This window comes from Heptranchias perlo, chromosome 11, assembly GCF_035084215.1.
Source record: "Heptranchias perlo isolate sHepPer1 chromosome 11, sHepPer1.hap1, whole genome shotgun sequence".
Lineage (NCBI taxonomy): Eukaryota > Metazoa > Chordata > Chondrichthyes > Hexanchiformes > Hexanchidae > Heptranchias > Heptranchias perlo.
This window is the reverse complement of record NC_090335.1, coordinates 6,967,154-6,988,154: the sequence shown is the minus strand read 5'-3', so window position 1 is coordinate 6,988,154 and position 21,001 is coordinate 6,967,154. Positions and strand designations below refer to the sequence as shown.

The 21,001-nt window shown below is 44.4% G+C and overlaps 1 protein-coding gene across 4 annotated transcripts in view; it reads left to right on the top strand.

Moving 5' to 3' along the window:
- Positions 1–21,001, top strand: part of LOC137327077 (acyl-coenzyme A thioesterase 9, mitochondrial-like) — a 75,600-nt gene that overhangs the window by 43,989 nt on the left and 10,610 nt on the right. For all 4 annotated transcript variants that reach the window (XM_067992493.1, XM_067992494.1, XM_067992491.1 and 1 more), the window contains one exon: positions 3,931–4,021. In XM_067992493.1, the coding sequence (XP_067848594.1) occupies positions 3,931–4,021 (91 nt within the window). The remainder of the gene's footprint in view (positions 1–3,930; positions 4,022–21,001) is intronic.

Genomic DNA, 21,001 nt, shown 5'->3' with positions numbered 1-21,001 from the left:
ATATGACATTACCACAGCACCAGGTGCTATACTCTTTGGAAAATGATAGAAACTGTTTTGGTCTGGTTCTGTAGTTCAGACAGTTTGCCTCATCCCTTATCCCTTATCTCTTCAAAGTTTCTCTGTTCAGCACTTTCTCCATTTTACTTCTGTATCTATGGTAACCTCGCTTAACTATTTTAAATTTATACACTCCTAAAGTCATGTGATACAATTTTCATCTAAGGTTCTATTGCCTGCAGGAATACAGTTAATTCCTACACCAGCTGTTTGAGCTTGCTCAGATTACAGAGCTCTACCCTGCGGAGGTTGAACACCAACTCACCAACACTTCCCCCTGGACCATGACCCACCGCCGAACATCAAGCCATAGTTTCCCAGACCCCATCACTGACCTCATCTCCTCTCGAGATCTTCCCCCCATGGCCTTTAACCTCATTGTCCCCCAACCCCGCACAACCCCTTTCTGTCTCTTTCCCAAGATCCACAAACAGGATTGCCCTGGTAGACCCATCGTTTCAGCCTGCTCTTGCCCCACGGAACTTATTTCTTCCTATCTCGACTCTTCTTTTCTCCCCTTGTCCAGTCTCTTCCGACGCCCTCTGCCACTTTAACAGTTTCCAGTTTCCCGGTCCTAACCGTCTCCTTTTCACCATGGATGTCCAGTCATTCTACAACTCCATCCCCCACCAGGATGGCCCGCAGGCCCTCTGCTTCTTCCTGGAACGGAGCCCAACCAGTCCCCATCCACCATCACCCTCCTCTGCCTGGCTGAACTTGTCCTTACGTTGAACAACTTCTCCTTTGACTCCACTCACTTCCTCCAAATAAAAGGTGTCGTTTGATAAATTGCCGCACGGTAGGCTTATCATCAAAATTGCAGCCCATGGAATAAAAGGGGCAGTAGCAACATGGATACAGAATTGGCTAAGGGAAAGGAAACTGAGTGTAGTGGTGAATGATGGATTTTCAGACTGGAGGAAGGTATACAGTAGTGTTCCCCAGGGGCCAGTACTAGGACCACTGCATTTCTTGATATATATTAATGACTTGGACTTGGGTGTACAGGGCACAATTTCAAAATTTCCAGATGACACAAAACTTGGGAGGGTAGTAAACAGTGAGGAGGATTGTGATAGACTTCAAGAGGATATAGACAGGCTGGTGGCATGGGTGGATGAAATTTAACGCAGAAAAATGCGAAGTGATACATTTCGGTAGGAAGAACTAGAGGGCACAACTCTAAAAGGGGTACAGGAACAGAGAGATCTGGGGGGTATATGTGCACAAACTGTTGAAGGTGGCAGGGCAGATTGAGGAAGTGGTTAAAAAAGCATATGGGATCCTGGGCTTTATAAATAGAGCATAGAGTACAAAAGTATGGAAGTCATGATGAACCTTTATAAAACACTGGTTCGGCCACAATTGGAGTATTGTGTCCAGTTCTGGGCACCGCACTTCAGGAATGATGTGAAGGCCTTAGAAAGGGTGCAGAAGAGATTTACTAGAATGATTCCAGGGATGAGGGACTTTAGTTACATGGATAAACTGGAGAAGCTGGGGTTGTTCTCCTTGGAACAGAGACAGTTGCGAGGATATTTGATAGAGATATTCAAAATCATGAAGGGCCAAGACAGAGTAGATAGAGAGAAACTGTTCCATTGACTGAAGGATCACGGACCAGAGGATATAGATTTAAGGTGATTGGCAAAAGAACCAAAGGTGACATGAGGAAAAACTTTTACACACAGCGAGTGGTTAGGATCTGGAATGCACTGCCCGAGGGGGTGGTGGAGGCAGATTCAATCATGGGAACTGGGAACTGGATAAAAAATTTGCAGGGCTACGGGGAAAGGGCGAGGGAGTGGGGAGTAGATCTAGCTGGATTGCTCTTGCATAGAGCCGGCGCGGACTCGATGGGCCGAATAGCCTCTTTCCAGGCTGTAACCTTTCTATGATTCTGTGGGAACCTTTATGGATCCTAGCTATGCCTTTTTGTGGTACATTCTTTGATCCAGCCCTACTCAGGTCCCCTTCCTCATCTCTTTTTCCGGTACATTGGTGATTATATTGGTGCCATTTCCTGCTCTCACCCAGAACTAGAGAATTTCATCAACTTTGCTACCAATTTCCACCCTTCCTCGTCTTCGCATGGTCCATCTCCGACCCTTCCCTTCCTCGACTTCTCTATCTCTATTTCTGGCGATAGGCTATCAACCAATATCTATTATAAGCCCACCGACTCCCACAGCCATCTTGATTATACTTCCTCCCACCCAGCTTCCTGTAAGGACTCTATTCCCGTCTCCGTCGCATCTGTTCTGATGATGCCAGCTTCCACACAGTATGTCTTTCTTTCTCCTCAACCGAGGATTCCCCTAGTTGACGGGGCCCTCGACCGTGTCTATTCCATTTCCTGCACTTCTGCCCTCACCCCTTCCCCTCCCTCCCAGAACCACGACAGGGTCCCCCTTGACCTCGCCTTCCACCCCACCGGCCTCCACATTCAACGTATCATTTCCGCCACCTCCAACGTGATGCTGCCACCAAACACATCTTCCCCTCCTCTCCCAGCACTCCGAAGGGACTGTTCCCTCTGCGACACCCTCAATCAGGTTCGTCAGGCATGACCTACCCTTTACAAATCCATGCTGGTTCTCTCTGATCAACTGAAAATTTTCCTTCTCTATCCTTAATTATAGACTCTAGTAATTTCCCGACAACAGATTTTAGGTTAAGTGGTCTACAATTCCCTGGTTTCCCTCTCTCACCTTTCTTAAATAGCGGAGTGACATGCAATTTTCCAATCTAAAGGAACGGTGAAACAGCGATTTACTTGTACTACTTTCAATTTAGTATACAGCATTCGCTGCTCACGGTGCAGTCTCCTCTACATTGAGGAGACCAAAAGCAGATTGGGTGATCGGTTTGCTGAACACCTTCGCTCAGTCCTCAAGCGTGACCCTGACCTCCCGGCCACTTGCCATTTTAATTCTCCGTCCCACTCCCACTCTGATCTCTCTGTCCTCGGCCTCCTACACTGTTCCAGTGCAGATTAACAGAAGCTCAAGGAACAGCACCTCATCTTTCGATTAGGCACTTTGCAACCTTGTGGACTCAATATTGATTTCAATAACTTCAGATCATAACCACTGCTCCCATTTTTTCGGACAGCAGGTGCAGGTAATGGTTCTGCTGTTGCCATTTACAGCTCCTCTGGACCCATCTTTTGTTTCTTTACTTGTCCCATTACCACCCTCCTTGCCTTGCACCATCATCCCTTTTGTCATTTAATCACTCCTGCCCTCCACCCTATCAGAGACTTACCCTTTTGTTCTTCCCCCCCCCACCCCCCCACTTTTCCTGGCTCTGAACTTGCTTAAAAACTGTTAAATCTTCCAGTTCTGACGAAAGGTCAACGACCTGTTCTTTCTCCACAGATGCTGCCTGACTTGCTGCGTATTTCCAGCATTTTCTGTTTTTATTGCAGAGATGTTTTAGACACATGCTGTACCCTGTATACTAGTTAACCCATGGTGCTTTATGCTCATGTCAAGTTATCCTAACAGTCATTTTTCCAATATTATCCCTAAAACCTACAGTCAGCCGAGATTAGGTGCTCAAGTCCTGGCGTGGATTTGAACTTTGGACCTTCGGACTGGGGCAAGAGTGCTACCATCAGAGCCGAGACTGACACCAGTTCTAGGATAAATTCTGTAGCAATTTCTTTGTTGGCTTTTAGATTTGAATGGGATATTCCAAAGATAAGCATCCATTAGTTTTGGCCACCATTTGTGTGCTGAGTTTAGAGTGGCTGGAAGTGTAGCAGAGTGATGTGGAGATGGGTAATTGAAAGAAGAGAGAACTAGAAAAAAATATCATCTTTAGTTGCTCCTCTTCATAAACTAACTGCTAACTAATATTTTTTAGGACAGTAAGCTTCCACAGTCGGATCTTACCAAAGAATTCAGTGTGGATGGCAAATACAACTCTTAAAAGTCTGGAGATATGTCATCCAGAGGTAGGTGACAACTGTAAGCATTCAATGCAACCATTTTAAGCATAATCATAGAATGATAGAAAATTTGCGGCACAGAAGGAGGCCATTCAGCCCATCGTGTCTGCCTTGGCCGAGAATGAGCCACCCAGCCTAACCCAGCACTTGGTCCGTGGCTCTGGAGTTCATGGCACTTCAGGTGCAACATCCAGGCACTTTTTAAATGAGTTGAGGGTTTCTGCTTCTATCACCCTTTCAGGCAGTGAGTTCCAGACCCATGCCACCCTCTGGGTGAAAACATTTTTCCTCAGCTCCCCTGTAATTCTTCTATCAATCACTTTAAATTGATTCCCCCTGGCTATTGTTCTCTCTGTTAAGGGAAATAGGTCCTTCCTATCCAATCTTATCTAGGCCCCTCATAATTTTGTACACCTCAATTAAATCACCCCTCAGCCTCCTCTGTTCCAAAGTGAACAACCCCAGCCTATCCAATCTTTCCTCATAGCTAAAATTCTCCAGTCTTGGCAACATCCTCGTAAATCTCCGCTGAACCCTCTCTCGTGCAATCACATCCTTCCTGTACTGTGGTGACCAGAACTGTGCGCAGTACTCAAGCTGTGGCCTAACCAGTGTTTTATACAGTTCCAGTATAATCTCCCTGCTCTTATATTCTGTGCCTCAGCTAATAAAGGAAAGTATCCCGTATGCCTTCTTAACTGCCTTATCTATCTGTCCTGCTACCTTCAGGGATCTGTGGATATGCACTCCAAGGTCCCTCACTTCCTCTACATCTTTCAGTATCCTCCCATTTATTGTGAACTCCCTTGCCTTGTTTGCCCTCCCCAAATGCATTAACTCACACTTCTCTGGATTGAATTCTATTTGCCACTTTTCTGCCCTCCTGACCAGTCCGTTGATATCTTCCTACAGTCTACAGCTTTCCTCCTCACTATCAACCACACGGCCAATTTTTGTATCATCTGCAAACTTCTTAATCATGCCCCCTACATTTAAGTCCAAATCTTTAATATATATCACAAAAAGCAAGGGACCTATTACTGAGCCCTGCGGAACCCCACTGGAAACAGCCTTCCAGTCACAAAAACACCCATCGACCATTACCCTTTGCTTCCTGCCACTTAGCCAATTTTGGATCCACTTGCCACATTCCCTTGGGTCCCATGGACCTTTATTTTTTTGACTAGTTTGCCATGTGGGAGCTTGTCAAAAGCCTTGCTAAAATCCATGTACACTATATCAAAAGCGCTACCCTCATCAACCCTCCTTGTTACCTCCCCAAAAAATTCAATCAAGTTAGTCAGACATGACCTTCCCTTAACAAATCCATACTGACTGTCCTTGATTACTCCGTGCCTTTCTAAATGATGGTTTATCCTGTCCCTCAGAATTGATTCCAATAATTTGCCCACCATCGACGTTAGGCTGACTGGCCTGTAATCACTCGGTCTATCCTTCGCTCCCTTTTTAAACAATGGTACAACGTTAGCAGTCCTCCAATCCTCCGGCACAACACTTGTTTCCAGTGAGGATTGGAAAATGATGGTCAGAGCCTCCGCTATTTCCTCCCTTGCTTCTTTTAACTGCCTGGGATACATTTCATCTGGCCTTGGCTTTCAAAGATGCTAATCCCCTTAATACTTCCTCTCTCACTATGTTTATCCCATCCAATATTTCAAACTCCTCCTCCTTAACTACAATCTCTGCATCGTCCGTCTCTTTTGTGAAGACAGACGCAAAGTATTCATTAAGAACCATACTCTCATCTTCCACCTCCACACACGGGTTACCTTTCTGGTCTCTAATAGGCCCTACTCTTTCCTTAGTTATCCTCTTGCTTTTAATGTATTTATAAAACATCTTTGGGTTTTCCTTGATTTCACTTGCCAATATTTTATCATGCCCTCTCTTTGCTTTCCTAATTTTCTTTTTAATTTCGCCCCCGCACTTTTTATACTCCTCTGAGCTTTCTGTAGTATTGAGTTCTCAGTGTCTGACATAAGCTTTCCTTTTCTGCCTTATCTTACCCTGTATGCTCCTTGACATAATAAAACTCATTTCTTGTTATAACATCTGTTAAATCTGCTCAACGAAATACAGCTGTCCTGAGTATTGCTACAGGTCCATTCTATTCACCTACTTCCATTTGTTTCTTGCTCTTGGGATGTTTATCTACATTAAAGGTACTATATAAATGAAAGTGTTGCTGAACTAGTTGTAGCAGAGGAATAAGTGATTTTGATAATGACTAAAACTGCTAGCTGGAGCTTCTCTTTGGATGTGATTATCTTTGGCCTGATACAGCTAGATATCTAAGTCTAAACAGAAAATCATTCTCAGTCTTTAGCTATTGAGCCATTTCTAAGTAGTATGGAGTGGAAGAGGCCGAGTCTGAGCCCCCTCCCCCTCCACCACCCCACCCCTTAGACTGGGTTTGGGATTTCAGGAACTGGAATCTCCCCACAGAGGGTGAGGAAAGTTGGATGAGGTATTTCCATCTTCCTACATTTGTTTGTCCCCCAGTGAGGTGCCAAAAGTGGAGCACGGTTATTGTCCGCCATCTGTAAAAAGAGGAGAATGCATGTATGATGTTCCAGTTGCTGATATGGAGAGCAAGGGCTCTGTTACAATCTCCGAGAACTCGACTTTTTTACTAGATGTTGGGCGATGAAGAACCACTCCAGGTGATGGGGGAAGCATGGTGTGTTATGGGAGTTGCAGGAGAAGCTGAATCAGTCAGAATATGATGACACCCCTCATTATGCAGAGTGATTAATGCCCAGAATGATCTTCCAGGAGGTTTCGCTGTTTATTAAAAAAAACATTTTCACACTTTTCCTCACATTCTGTTAGGGAATGGGTGTTATAGAATCATTGAAGTTACAACATGGAAACAGGCCCTTCGGCCCAACATGTCCATGTCGCCCAGTTTATACCACTAAGCTAGTCCCAATTGCCTGCACTTGGCCCATATCCCTCTGTACCCATCTTACCCATGTAACTGTCCAAATGCTTTTTAAAAGACAAAATTGTACCCGTCTCTACTACTGCCTCTGGCAGCTCGTTCCAGACACTCACCACCCTTTGAGTGAAAAAATTGCCCCTCTGGACCCTTTTGTATCTCTCCCCTCTCACCTTAAATCTATGTCCCCTCGTTATAGACTCCCCTACCTTTGGGAAAAGACTTTGACTATCTACCTTATCTATGCCCCTCATTATTTTATAGACTTCTATAAGATCACCCCTTAACCTCCTGCTCTCCAGGGAAAAAAGTCTCAGTCTATCTAACCTCTCCCTATAAGTCAAACCATCAAGTCCCGGTAGCATCCTCGTAAATCTTTTCTGCACTTTTTTTCTAGTTTAATAATATCCTTTCTACAATAAGGTGACAAGAACTGTACACAGTATTCCAAGTGTGGCCTTACTAATGTCTTGTACAACTTCAATAAGACATCCCAACTCCCGTATTCAATGTTCTGACCAATGAAACCAAGCATGCCGAATGCCTTCTTCACCACCCTATCCACCTGTGACTCCACTTTCAAGGAGCTATGAACCTGTACTCCTAGATCTCTTTGTTCTATAACTCTCCCCAACGCCCTACCATTAACGGAGTAGGTCCTGGCCCGATTCGATCTACCAAAATGCATCACCTCACATTTATCTAAATTAAACTCCATCTGCCATTCATCGGCCCACTGGCCCAATTTATCAAGATCCCGTTGCAATCCTAGATAACCTTCTTCACTGTCCACAATGCCACCAATCTTGGTGTCATCTGTAAACTTACTAACCATGCCTCCTAAATTCTCATCCAAATCATTAATATAAATAACAAATAACAGCGGACCCAGCACCGATCCCTGAGGCACACCGCTGGACACAGGCCTCCAGTTTGAAAAACAACCCTCTACAACCACCCTCTGTCTTCTGTCGTCAAGCCAGTTTTGTATCCAATTGGCTACCTCACCTTGGATCCCGTGAGATTTAACCTTATGTAACAACCTACCATGCGGTACCTTGTCAAAGGCTTTGCTGAAGTCCATGTAGACAACGTCTACTGCACAGCCCTCATCTATCTTCTTGGGTGTTCTTACTTATAAGTTTATTAGTTACTCCTCCAAATAATTGGGTTCAAAAACATTTATTGTTGATGTTTACAGAATTTAAACCTAGTGAAAAATACTATTTGACATTAATTACCCATACACTTAACAGCACACTTTTGGCGATACATTGCGAGTTTACCGGAGAATTCACCCACACTGCAGTTCCGAGCTCTCTGTGGTTGGGTGGTCAGATCTTAATCGAATTCTGAAGTATCTATTGTAATCAGACACCTTTTAAACCTTTCTTTCACTTGCTATGCGAGAATCTGCCTGTTTCCACATTACCTCATCCAATTAGCTGCCACAACTCCAGTTTTAACAGAAATCACTCCCCATACTTTAATCACGGCTTCTCCTTGTCTGAGCTGTCACTCAAATCATTCAACTGGAGGCAGTTACAGAGGCCCAAAACTTTCCTTCTCACTTGACCACATTCCTTCTCAATGTTCGCAGAGGAGTTGACCATCCGAGCGACAGCTTCTCGAATGGCCAGCACCGTTAGACTGTCAATTATCTCACGGCTGCAAGACCTATGGAGGTTGATGCAGCACTCCAACAAAGAAAGCCTATTCTTGCCTCTGCTGAACTCTCACCAGCTACATGTCCCCTCTGTCTTTGCTTTTCATTTCACTGGATATGAAACTGAAACTAACATTTCCAGCCTTCCAACAGAAACTTACTTAACAGGCTAAAGCTAAAAGTTAAGATGAAGAATTAAGCCTTTCTGTACAATTCCTTTCCCTTTCCCTTTCCCTCTCCCTGTTTTTCACTTTTATTCCTCTTCTCCTGAAAGCAGTGACTCATACTAGGTAAAGTTAATGGGTGATGGCAACCCTCCAATATTTCACCCAGGTAACCGTATTCTTCATGTATGTTCATGGGCAGTGAGCATGAGGGCCATCACAGTTCAACCCAACCGTTAGCAGGAGTCCAGAAATGTACACCTCCCAACAGGGTTTTCTGATCAGCATTAAGAACCCAAGCTGATGCTCCTTTTCCCTGTCAGCATTATTCCAAATGCTCTGTGACTCAGTGCCAATGTGGTGTATGTACAAGTTGAGCAATCGGTGGGGGAAACTCAACTCATTTTCTTTTTTGTAATAATCAAAGGCTTACATTCTTCTGCATTGCTCAGCCTGAGTCACTATACATATCCTGTCTCCAGTACTGTGCAGTTTTATTTTTGTAAAATGCTTTGTTCTATGTTGAAGTTTTTATCTTTGGGCCATGCTCTCACTGATCCTATTTTGTTGATTAAGTCACTACCTTTCTACCAGGCATATTTTTCAGTATACAGACCCTGTCTCCTCTTCAACCTCAACAAAGGAACTTATATAAGACACTTATATCCGGAGGGATTATTCTTTAGGACAGGATAGCTTTGCTCCATCCCCCAGTAGTAGTTGTTCCTATGAAAACAGTTTCACTGTTCCTGATCGTGTTGGACGGGGCTGGTTCTGTATGTCATGGGTCAAGAATGTTTGTACGTTTCTCACACCGACTCCGCCATTCACTCATTGACTTCTTAAAGACCAATACAACAATTCTCAAACACAACTGTGAGACAACATCTTCCTCCTCTTCTGCTTGTTCTTTTTATTTTTTTTCTTTTGTTTTCTTTCTGTCTCTCTTTTTCTCTCTCTCTTAATCCACCCTTTCTTTCCCTCTTTATTTCTCTTTCTGTACCTAATTTGACTCTAATTCACCCTATTTCCTTCTCCATCGTTTGCTCTGTTTCTTTCTCTGTCCTTTTCTTTCATTGGTTAAGGAGAGGCCACTGGGCACGATGTTCAGGAGGTCCCAGATGTGACATTAACATCATTGCTCCATTATCAATTAGTGCCGCTCACCGTGAGATCACCATTCCAGCAATTCCTGGCCCATGGACTCTGAGAGTTGAAGCCAAAACATCACAATAGCCAGTATATTTTTATTAATAGGTGATCAGCGTCTCCACTTCAGCGGCACATCTTATTTAAAACAAGGGAAAAGAGAGAAAAGTGACACCATCTTTCTCGCCATGCATTACCTCCCTTATCTTGCTTTTTCCAATACTGATTAGTGTATGGCACGAGGAGTAATCCTGAAATTATATCCTGCTGTTCGATCAATCTACTAATTGCTGAAACTCACTTTGCAGGACCTCGATTCTATTCATTCCTATGCCTTATGTTCCAACATAAGCTACAATTTCCCTTCCTTCTCCACTCCACTATATCACTTACCCTGGCACTTGGGAGGCAAAGAAACCATTCAGGGCTTTTGGATGTGGTTGGAAAGGTGCCTGTCTATTCCTCTGATTATGGAAACCCCTATTACTACTACATTTTTGCAGTTCACCTCCCCCATCCGTTGGCAAACACTTGCCCCATAGTGTGCTGTGGTTTGCCTTCTGGTGCCCTCCTTTGAGTTACGATTGTCACAGGTCTTCAGTGCTAACTACCTGTTGTCAGTTCAGCACTCTCAGCCGATCACTGCACTGCCGCCTACCTCCTCATCCTACCCCAATGGATAATCACCCTCTTCCCTTCCTCACTAGCTTGCTCTGCCAGAATGTGCATTCCAGAAACCCTTCAGCTTCTTGTATGTGATGGAGTGTTGCCAGCTGCTGATGAAACTCACAAACCTTGAGGAGCACAAGCCGTTAGAGATACTTCCTGCACATAGTGGTCACCCTGGGCATAGGAAGCATACAGGACCTCCCATGTCATTAGGGAGCCATACATCACAGGCTTCAGCTGTCCAATCTTATTAAACTATTTTGCTTTGAAGATTTGTAGTATCAAGCAGAGCAACTTAGTGACTTAATCTGTTACAGATTTCATGGATTTCATGGATTATCATAAATAATAATATTCCCTAGATATTCTCCTGGGTTTGGTGTCACTGGTCATTCCTGTACATCCCCAACAATCCCGCCCAGTATCTAGTTAAACGATAGTATAATACAGACCCTTGTTAATGGACTGTGATCGTGTGTGTACCTCCATGCACACACTCCTGTCTTCACAGAAGGCAAACTGAAAAGTACTTTAGTGAGATGAGGCACCACTGTGAACCATGTAAAATAAGCCAGTGAATGAACTGAACTCAGGTTTCCAGTGAAATGCACATATTTCCTACTGCTCCTCCCACCCTAAAAATTAAAAGATACAGAACTTTGCCAATATTCAGGCAGCACTCATGTTCAAGCCAGCTGTCCCTACATTGACTGGTTTGACCGGGGGCATGTCAAGTCAGGGAATGTTGAACGAGGAGCAGAGGGAATCAGATTGGGTAATCCATCTAGGATTGACTAACTCAGATGCTCAAAAGAGCTTTGCACATATGTCTGATGGCAGCAGAGGTTTACCATCCGCAGGGACCACGGAATTGGATAGAAATTACAACAAGGAAACAGGCCGTTCTGCCCAACCAGTCCATGTTGTTTATCTTCCACGTAAACAGTAGTCCTTGCCCCATGTGCCTGCCCCTTTCTTCAACCACCTACCTAACGTATTCTTAAATAAGAAAGGAAAGAAAGAACTTGCACTTATATAGTGCCTTTCACATGCTCAGGACGTCCCAAAGTGCTTTACATCCAACAAAGTACTTTTTGAGTGTAGTCACTGTTGTAATGTAGGAAACGTGGCAACCAATTTGATCACAAGGTCTCACAAATAGCAGTGAGATAAATGACCAAATAATCTGTTTTTAGTGGTGTTGGATGAGGGATAAATATTGTCCAGGACACTGGGAGAACACCCCAGCTCATCGAAATAGTGCCATGGGATCTTTTGCATCCACCTGAGAGGGCAGACGGGACCTCGGCTTAACATCTCATCCAAAAGATGTTGCCTCCGACAGTGTTGCACTCCCTCAGTAAGGACTAGACTCCTCAGTACTATTTCTCAGTCCATGCCTTGCTTTTCTTAGTTCCTCGATGAATTTTGCTTTGGTGGATTGGTGCCGAAATTGAAGTCGGGGGCTGGGAGACCCCGGGGGTCACCGGCCGGGGGGGCTGGGAGACCCCGGGGGTCACCGGCCGGGGGGGCTGGGAGACCCCGGGGGTCACCGGCCGGGGGGGCTGGGAGATTCCAGGAGCTGATGTAAACACAGCTTAACAGGTGCACCTTTGGGGTTGATCTTACCACCACTCTCTACCAAGGTTGAACTCATTTTCAAACCTGGGAGTTGAAAGCTGCTTTGATGCAGTGGTTTGAGGTGAACTGGCACTGCTAGGAGTTTAGTTTGGATATCCTGGAGTGAACATTTGCATTAAACCCTTTAACTGAGTCCGGAATAGCTTCACGTCATGTAGAAAAGTTGTGGGTCAGTGTCAGGTAATGGAGGCAGGTGTCTAGTGCAAGGACGAGCCCTTGGCAAGCTGCAGTGATTTCAGGCCAGGTACTGAATCAGCTAGTGGGCTGTGTTGATTACTGAGTACTGATTGGTTACCAAATGCCTAGTAAACTGAGCCAATATGATACAAGTAAACAGTTCACAAGCTCTGATTGAATTTTATCCCCCTAAAACTCAAGTCACATCAAACACAATAAGAAAGGCTAACAGGTACTCAGTAACTGAAAACAACACCATTAAGAGGTGGAGACAGTCGTTCAGCAGAGAATTGATGTCCTGCCTCAGTGAGGCTGTGATGGCAGAGTGGGCATGTTCACCATATGTGTCGAGTAGAAATTCCTTAAAGGAATCTTATTCCTAGTGCTTTGTCACGTGGTGGTCGTTCCCTGATTTTATGTGAAAGTTGAGCTTTGTCCCAAGAACATAAGAAAAGTTAAGGTGTAGTAAACCATTGCTCAACAAAGCTCTCCCTCTTGTACCATAACTCTTCCATTATAGTTTCCAGTCTGATTTTGAATGCTCGAATGTTTTTGCCTCTACTGCCCCCTCTGGGAAATTGTTCGGATTTTTATTGCACTTTTAGTGAAGAAATCCTTCCTAATATTTGTTTCAAAATATAAATTTATGGCCTCTTGTCCTGCTTCTTGGCTTTATTTGATGTAATATTCTTGTTTACCCAAGTTGTACCTCTTAATATTTTGTATATCTCGGCAAGGATTCCCCCTGAACCTCCTCCTTTCCAGACTGTAAAGCTTGAGCTTCAGTAATCTTTTTTCCTTGTTCGGTTTTGTGTTTGGCGTCTATCTTTATGCTCTTCAGTGCTTGTATATGATGTCTGTGAAATGACATGTCAGTGTGAAGGAAGCTACTTCAAGTATATAGTCAAGTATAAAGAAAGAAAGACTTGCATTTATACAGTGCTTTTCACAACCTCAGGACGTCCCAAAGCGCTTTACAGCTAATGAAGTGCTTTTTGAAGTGTTGTCACTGTTGTAATGTAGGAAACACAGCAGCCAATTTGTGCACAGTAAGGTCCCACAAATAGCCAATGAGATAAATGACCAGATAATCTTTTTTAGTGATGTTGGTTAAGGGATAAATATTGGCCAGGACACCGGGAGAACTCCCCGTAGTGCCATGGGATCTTTTACATCCACCTGACAGGGCCTCAATTTAATGACTCATCCAAAAGACGGCACCTATGACAGTGCAGCACTCCCTCAGTACTGGACTGGGAGTGGCAGCCTGGGTTTTGTGCTCAAGTCTCTGGAAAGGGTCTTGAACCCACAATCTTTTAGATGATTCGCAATCCCCCAAAATGCCATCCAGAAAACAAGAAAAAATTCACAACCTGTGAATGAAACCAACATTACGAAGCTTTTATCAAAATAAAACCCTTCCCTCATGTCTATGATATCCACACCTTGGGCAGAATTTTAAATAGGAAAAACGGGCTAAAATTATGCCCCTTGACTCTTCTTTCACAGATACCTTAATGTAAATTTTAACCCCCAAGAACGGGTGGATTGGGGCAGGTTGAAAGGTAAAAATATAAAACCCGACCCCAACTTGCCCATTTCCGGCCACTTCCATTTTTAATGGAGGCGGGACGAGGGGCGGGCGGCCAACCCGCTTCCAGGAGGCGGGTCGGGCCTTAAAACTTTTCAAGGAGGCTTTGGGTCTCCATTTTTAACGAATTCCCCATTCAACCCCGGGGGGGCCAGGATTCCCGGGCCTTCTGTTTTACGCCTCGTGAAAGGAGGCGAGAAGGTCCGAGACTTCAGGTAAGTGCCTAGAAAGGCACAGCTTGTGGGCCCAGAGGAGCAGGAGTGCTTCCCCGAGGCCCAACAAGCCTACCTGCACTGAACCCCCTCCTCCTACCTCCGACCCCTGACTCCCGACCTTCCCCCTCAACAATCGCAGACCCCCACGATGACCCCCTATCCCACCCCCCCCCCCCCCCCCCCCTGCCCATGACTGATCCCCGATCCCATCCTCCATGGCTCGCGACCCCCGTGCCCTCCCCTCCCCATCCATGCAAACAAACACTTACCTGCAGACGTCCTCTCCCTGGCTGGTCTCCCGTCCGACTGAGACCAGCCTGTCAATCAGCCGGTCAGTCGGACGGGAAACCGACAAAAAAAAATAAAAGGCGTCCTTACATCAAAATCGCAAGGACGTCCACGAAACCCATACTAATGGGTTTCCCGACCTCAAATTGACCCCCCCTTCCTGTCTCCGTTTGAAAATTGAGCCCCTTGTTCTCTCTGTTCTTTCACAGATACCTTGTTCTCTCTGTTCTTTCACAGATACCTTGTTCTCTCTGTTCTTTCACAGATACCTTGTTCTCTCTGTTCTTTCACAGATACCCTGTCTCTCTGTTCTTTCACAGATACCCTGTCTCTCTGTTCTTTCACGGATACCTTGTTCTCTCTGTTCTTTCACAGATACCTTGTTCTCTCTGTTCTTTCACAGATACCTTGTTCTCTCTGTTCTTTCACAGATACCCTGTCTCTCTGTTCTTTCACAGATACCCTGTCTCTCTGTTCTTTCACGGATACCTTGTTCTCTCTGTTCTTTCACAGATACCTTGTTCTCTCTGTTCTTTCACAGATACCTTGTTCTCTCTGTTCTTTCACAGATACCCTGTCTCTCTGTTCTTTCACAGATACCCTGTCTCTCTGTTCTTTCACAGATACCTTGTTCTCTCTGTTCTTTCACAGATACCCTGTCTCTCTGTTCTTTCACGGATACCCTGTCTCTCTGTTCTTTCACAGATACCCTGTCTCTCTGTTCTTTCACGGATACCCTGTCTCTCTGTTCTTTCACGGATACCCTGTCTCTCTGTTCTTTCACTGATACCCTGTCTCTCTGTTCTTTCACGGATACCCTGTCTCTCTGTTCTTTCATGGATACCCTGTCTCTCTGTTCTTTCACGGATACCCTGTCTCTCTGTTCTTTCACAGATACCGTGTCTCTGTCAGCTGCATGTTCTCTCTCACTCCCCCCGGTGTGCTATTTAAATGGCACGTCTTCAGTCCACTCTGGGCACTTGCATTTGATTTCTAATTGGAGACAGCTCAGGGAGAGAAGATTTAAAATCGGCAGTGGGAATTGGGACTGAAGTCATGGCGGAGAGTTACCATCTAAATATCACCGCACTTGAAGATTGAAGCACCTCCAAGAAATGGGTGATAGGAGTGCACTGGAAAGGAGCTGGTGTCGAGTTTACCATCTTTGGCTAAATTACTCTGCCAGGATGGAAATCCCAGCCAGGATATGTATATAACATTGACCCAGCGACAATGAAGGAACAGCGATATATTTCCAAGTCGGGATGGTGTGTGACTTGGAGAGGAACGTGCAGGTGGTGTTGTTCCCATGCGCCTGCTGCCCTTGTCCTTCTAGGTGGTAGAGGTCGCGGGTTTGGGAGGTGCTGTCGAAGAAGCCTTGGCGAGTTGCTGCAGTGCATCCTGTGGATGGTGCACACTGCAGCCACAGTGCGCCGGTGGTGAAGGGAGTGAATGTTTAGGGTGGTGGATGGGGTGCCAATCAAGCGGGCTGCTTTATCTTGGATGGTGTCGAGCTTCTTGAGTGTTGTTGGAGCTGAACTCATCCAGGCAAGTATTCCATCACACTCCTGACTTGTGCCTTGTAGATGGTGGAAAGGCTTTGGGGAGTCAGGAGATGAGTCACTCGCCGCAGAATACCCAGCCTCTGACCTGCTCTAGTAGCCACAGTATTTATATGGCTGGTCCAGTTAAGTTTCTGGTCAATGGTGACCCCCAGGATGTTGATGGTGGGGGATTCGGCGATGGTAATGCCGTTGAATGTCAAGGGGAGGTGGTTAGACTCTCTCTTGTTGGAGATGGTCATTGCCTGGCACTTATCTGGCGCGAATGTTACTTGCCACTTATGAGCCCAAGCCTGGATGTTGTCCAGGTCTTGCTGCATGCAGGCTCGGACTGCTTCATTATCTGAGGGGTTGCGAATGGAACTGAACACTGTGCAGTCATCAGCGAACATCCCCATTTCTGACCTTATGATGGAGGGAAGGTCATTGATGAAGCAGCTGAAGATGGTTGGGCCAAGGACACTGCCCTGAGGAACTCCTGCAGCAATGCCCTGGGGCTGAGATGACTGGCCTCATTACATGTACCAGCATTACATGGTCCCTAAGGTATAATACTTGGCATAATGATATCCACAGCTAAGTGTTGTACCTTCATGTTCTGTGCTGTGCTAATATCCATTAGTGTGTGGAGGTTTATTGAAACATTACATTATAATGTTTACAGCACAGAAACAGGCCATTCAGCCCGACAGGTCCATGCCGGTGTTTATGCTCCACGCCAGCTTCCTCCCACCTTACTTCATCTCACCCTATCAGCATATCCTTCTATTCCTTCCTCCCTCATGTACTTATCTAGCTTCCCCTTAAATGAAAGTATACTATTCGCATTAACCACTCCATATGGTAGTGAGATCCACATTCTCACCACTCTCTGAGTAAAGAGGTTTCTCCTCAATTCCTTATTGGATTTATTAGTGACTATCTTATATTTATGGCCCCTAGTTTTGGACCCCACTATGAGTTGAAACACCTTCTTTACGTCTATCCTTTCGAACCCCATTATAATTTTATAGACCTCTATTAGGTCACTCCTCAGTCTGTTCAGTTTTTCCTGATAATTATAACCTCAGTTCTGGTATCATCCTTTAAACCTTTTATTCACCTTCCCCAGTGCCTCTGTATCCTTTTTACTCACCTTCCATCTTTTTTTCTGACTAAATCATCCTCCACATGAGTAAAGAGGCTGTCATTCAAGCAGGTTAACCCACAGGACGCTGCCTTCCTGTCTCTGCAGGAGCTATTTGAGCCACTTTGCTTCCTCCAGCACGCACCGTATTTTAGACCTCCCTTTAGAATTGTACCTCAGTCCCATTGAAGGAGGAGGTAGTGGAGGCAGAGTGAAAATGGGCAAGTGCACAGACAAAAGGGATGATCTTTCAAGTGGTCCCAGTTAGGGTGAAAAGCCGTAGGATGGAAAGGTGTTTTGTAAATGGAGGCTGAACTATGAAAAGTAATCTGGTATTTTTAAGGCTCCAAAATAACTCTGTGGTTTGCTCGTGACTAATTCTCAGAGGCCTTTACATCTGCACACGGCAATTCAGCCCTTAGTATTTGTGCAAACTGTGGGGGAGGGGAAACCAATCAGTTTTGCAATACAGAGATAGTAGGCCCATGAACACTACAGTTTTAGTCACAGCTCTGTGCTTACATCCGTCCTGCTCTTGGAATGATTTACACAATTTTAGAAACATAGACACATAGAAAATAGGAGTAGAAGTAGGCCATTCGGCCCTTCGAGCCTGCTCCGCCATTCAATATGGTCGTGGCTGATCCTCTATCTCAATACCATATTCCCGCTCTCTCCCCATACCCCTTGATGCCTTTTGTGTCTAGAAATCTATCTAGATCCTTCTTAAATATATTCAGTGACTTGGCCTCCACAGCCTTCTGTGGTAGAGAATTCCACAGGTTCACCATCCTCTGAGTGAAGAAATTTCTCCTCATCTCAGTCCTAAATGTCCAACCCTATTTCTCAAATAGAGGGATTTTTGTGAATCGTGTTCAAATCTCTCATCTTTTCCAACTGACTCAATATTTTTGCTTCATTTTTAAATATCATTCCTTTTGATAACACCCTTAATACACTACTTGTAATTCTGGCTTTTTTTTCTGATCTCTTTACAAGCAGTTGAATCATAGAATCATAGAAAGGTTACAGCATGGAAGGAGGCCATTTGGCCCATCCAGTCCGCGCCGGCTCTCTGCAAGAGCAGTCCAGCTAGTCGCACTCCCCGCCATTTCCCCGTAGCCCTGCAAGTTTTTTCCTTTCAAGTACTTATCCAGTCCCCTTTTGGAGGCCATGATTGAATCTGCCTCCACCACCACCTCAGGCAGTGCATTCCAGATCCTAACCACTCGCTGTGTTAAAAGTTTTTACTCGTGTCACCTTTGGTTCTTTTGCCAGAAAATTCATTTTCTTTTCTTGTGTGTTTCTCTCTGCTGTTTCTGTTTGATCCTATTCATTTAAACGGTACAGTATTTTAATCATATTAATGTTTTTAGTGCAATGTGATTTGATTTATTTGTGGATTATTTTTGTTCTTGTTTGAAATTATCAATCTTTTCGAACCATGTACCGAGCATAAGATTTCATCACCCACCCTCTGCTGTTCTGGTTCAAATCTTATATTCAAATGTAAGTTGTAAATTTCCTGTCTCCAAGTTTCTTGTAGCTGATTGGCTGATAGAGAAATTTATTAATTGCCATTTTCCCCCGAGTCAAAAATAAGAATATTGGGAAAATGGCGTACTTCACAGTAACCTGATAAAACCTACATAAAAAATAATTAGTGACTGATTACCTTGCATAGAAAATTACATCAAGTCTACAGCACAGAATGAGGCCATTCGGCCAGCTGGTCTATGCTGGTGTTTATGCTCCACACGAGCCTCCTCCCACCCCTCTTCAGCTCACACTATCAGCATATCCTTCTATTCCTTTCTCCCTCATGTACTATCTAATTACCTGTCTTAATGTTTTTACTTAAAGGCCTCAGCCGCTCTCAAAAGCCTGAACACAGACCGTGCAATGTGCTTGAATCTGTGTGTGTATTGATGGGATTTCTCAATGCAAATTTTAAATGTATATTTCCCTGTTTAAAGTGATTTTTGAGTTTTTCTCTGCTTGTCCCTTGCCCCTAAGTGACTTCACACTTATCCACATTCAATTGCATCAGTCAATTGTCTGCCACCTCAGCAATCTAGATCCTCCTGAAGTTTATCCCCATATTCCACCGTATTAACCACTCCTATTTTAGTGTCATCTGGATGAAGCTACTGGACCCTCTTCCAGATCATTTCCAAACATGTTGAAGAATACCAGTCCCAACAACGAGCCCTTCAAAGAAAGGAAGGCTTGCATTTCTACAGCACCTTTCATTACTTTAGGACATCACAAAGTGCTTTCTAGCCAATGAAGTACTTTTTGAAGTGTAGTCACTGTTGTAACGTAGGAAATGTGGCAGCCAATTTGCGCACAGGAAGGTCCCTCAAACAGCAATGAGATAATAACCAGGTAATCTGTTTTAGTGAAGTTGGCTGAGGGATAAATATTGGCCAGGACACCGGGGAGAACTCTCCTGCTTTTATTCAAAATCATGCCCTGGGATATTTTACAATACCTGAGAGGGCAGAAGGGCCTTGGTTTAATGTCTCATTCAAAGGACGGCACCTCCGACAGTGCAGCACTCCCTCAGTCCTGCACTGAAGTCTCAGCCTAGATTTTGCGCTCAAGTCTCTGTACTGGGACTATGAACCCACAACCTTCTAACTCGGAGACAAGAGTGCGGCCACTGAGCCAGAACAGAACTTGAGTTTGTCTTCCCAGCAGCTGAGGAGCCAACAGCTCGAACTCCCAGCAGGCAGGTGCTGCTATAATCACCAGTGCACTGCGGTCAGTCTGTGTAAACACGGGGCAGAAAACTCCGAACATATATCAGCGTGATTTCCTGCAGGTGATCCTTACATTATTCCAACATGAGGATGTAGCAGTAATTGAGTATTTTTCCTCCCACACACATCAGCACTTGGTAAAAATGAACTTTGGCACCTTTGAGGTAAAATTTCAAGGGTTTGTTTAAACAGCTAAAGAGGCAGGCTGGTTATCAACTAATTATTTAATACTTGTTTGTCCGATTCTCTTCCCCCACCCCCTGGAAACTAATTGAAAATGGACCCCTTCCCCGAAGAAAACCATTTTTGGGACTGAGAAAGCAATTATGTTTTTGTTTAAAACATTGAATACAATTTAAAGCCAGAACTACAACTTTTTTGAGGTGATTTTCCTGAAAAAAACACATGTTGCTGTATTCAACGACTTCTCTGCAGCATGTTACATACATAACAAACAAAACTTCAGGCAGTGCCAAATTTCCTGTCTTTATATTTTGTAATGTATTTTAAATGGTTACAAGAGCAGCCTTTCTTTGTTTATACTATGAAATCAGACAAAGTATATAAACAAATGTATTCATGTAACCCGTAGTACGTCTTCATTTACCTTCCTGCACGTTTTATTCTCCAGGAACAAACTCAAGAATATTTCCACTGTCTCTGGGAGATCTCTTACAGACTTTTTTCTAAAGTTTTTAACTAGAGTTGTGGACTCCTCCCCAACATCCATCAGCAACCAAGTAACCTCTTCAACAATGCCATGGAAGATCTAGTATTTTTAAAATGCTGGTCCTTCTGTGCTAGTACAGTGGGTGTTTACATAGCCATCTATCAGGGAGCACTACATTGTCAAAACCAATTTTTTTTAATAAAGAAGCTTAATTCATTAAAAAAATTAAATTCAATTCCCTTTCTGCTCATTTAAATGTTGGAGTGTTCCCTTTCCCATTGAAGTGTGTGCTTATTAAAGGTGAGTGGATCTGTGGTTGAAATGTTAGTGAACCTTATAGG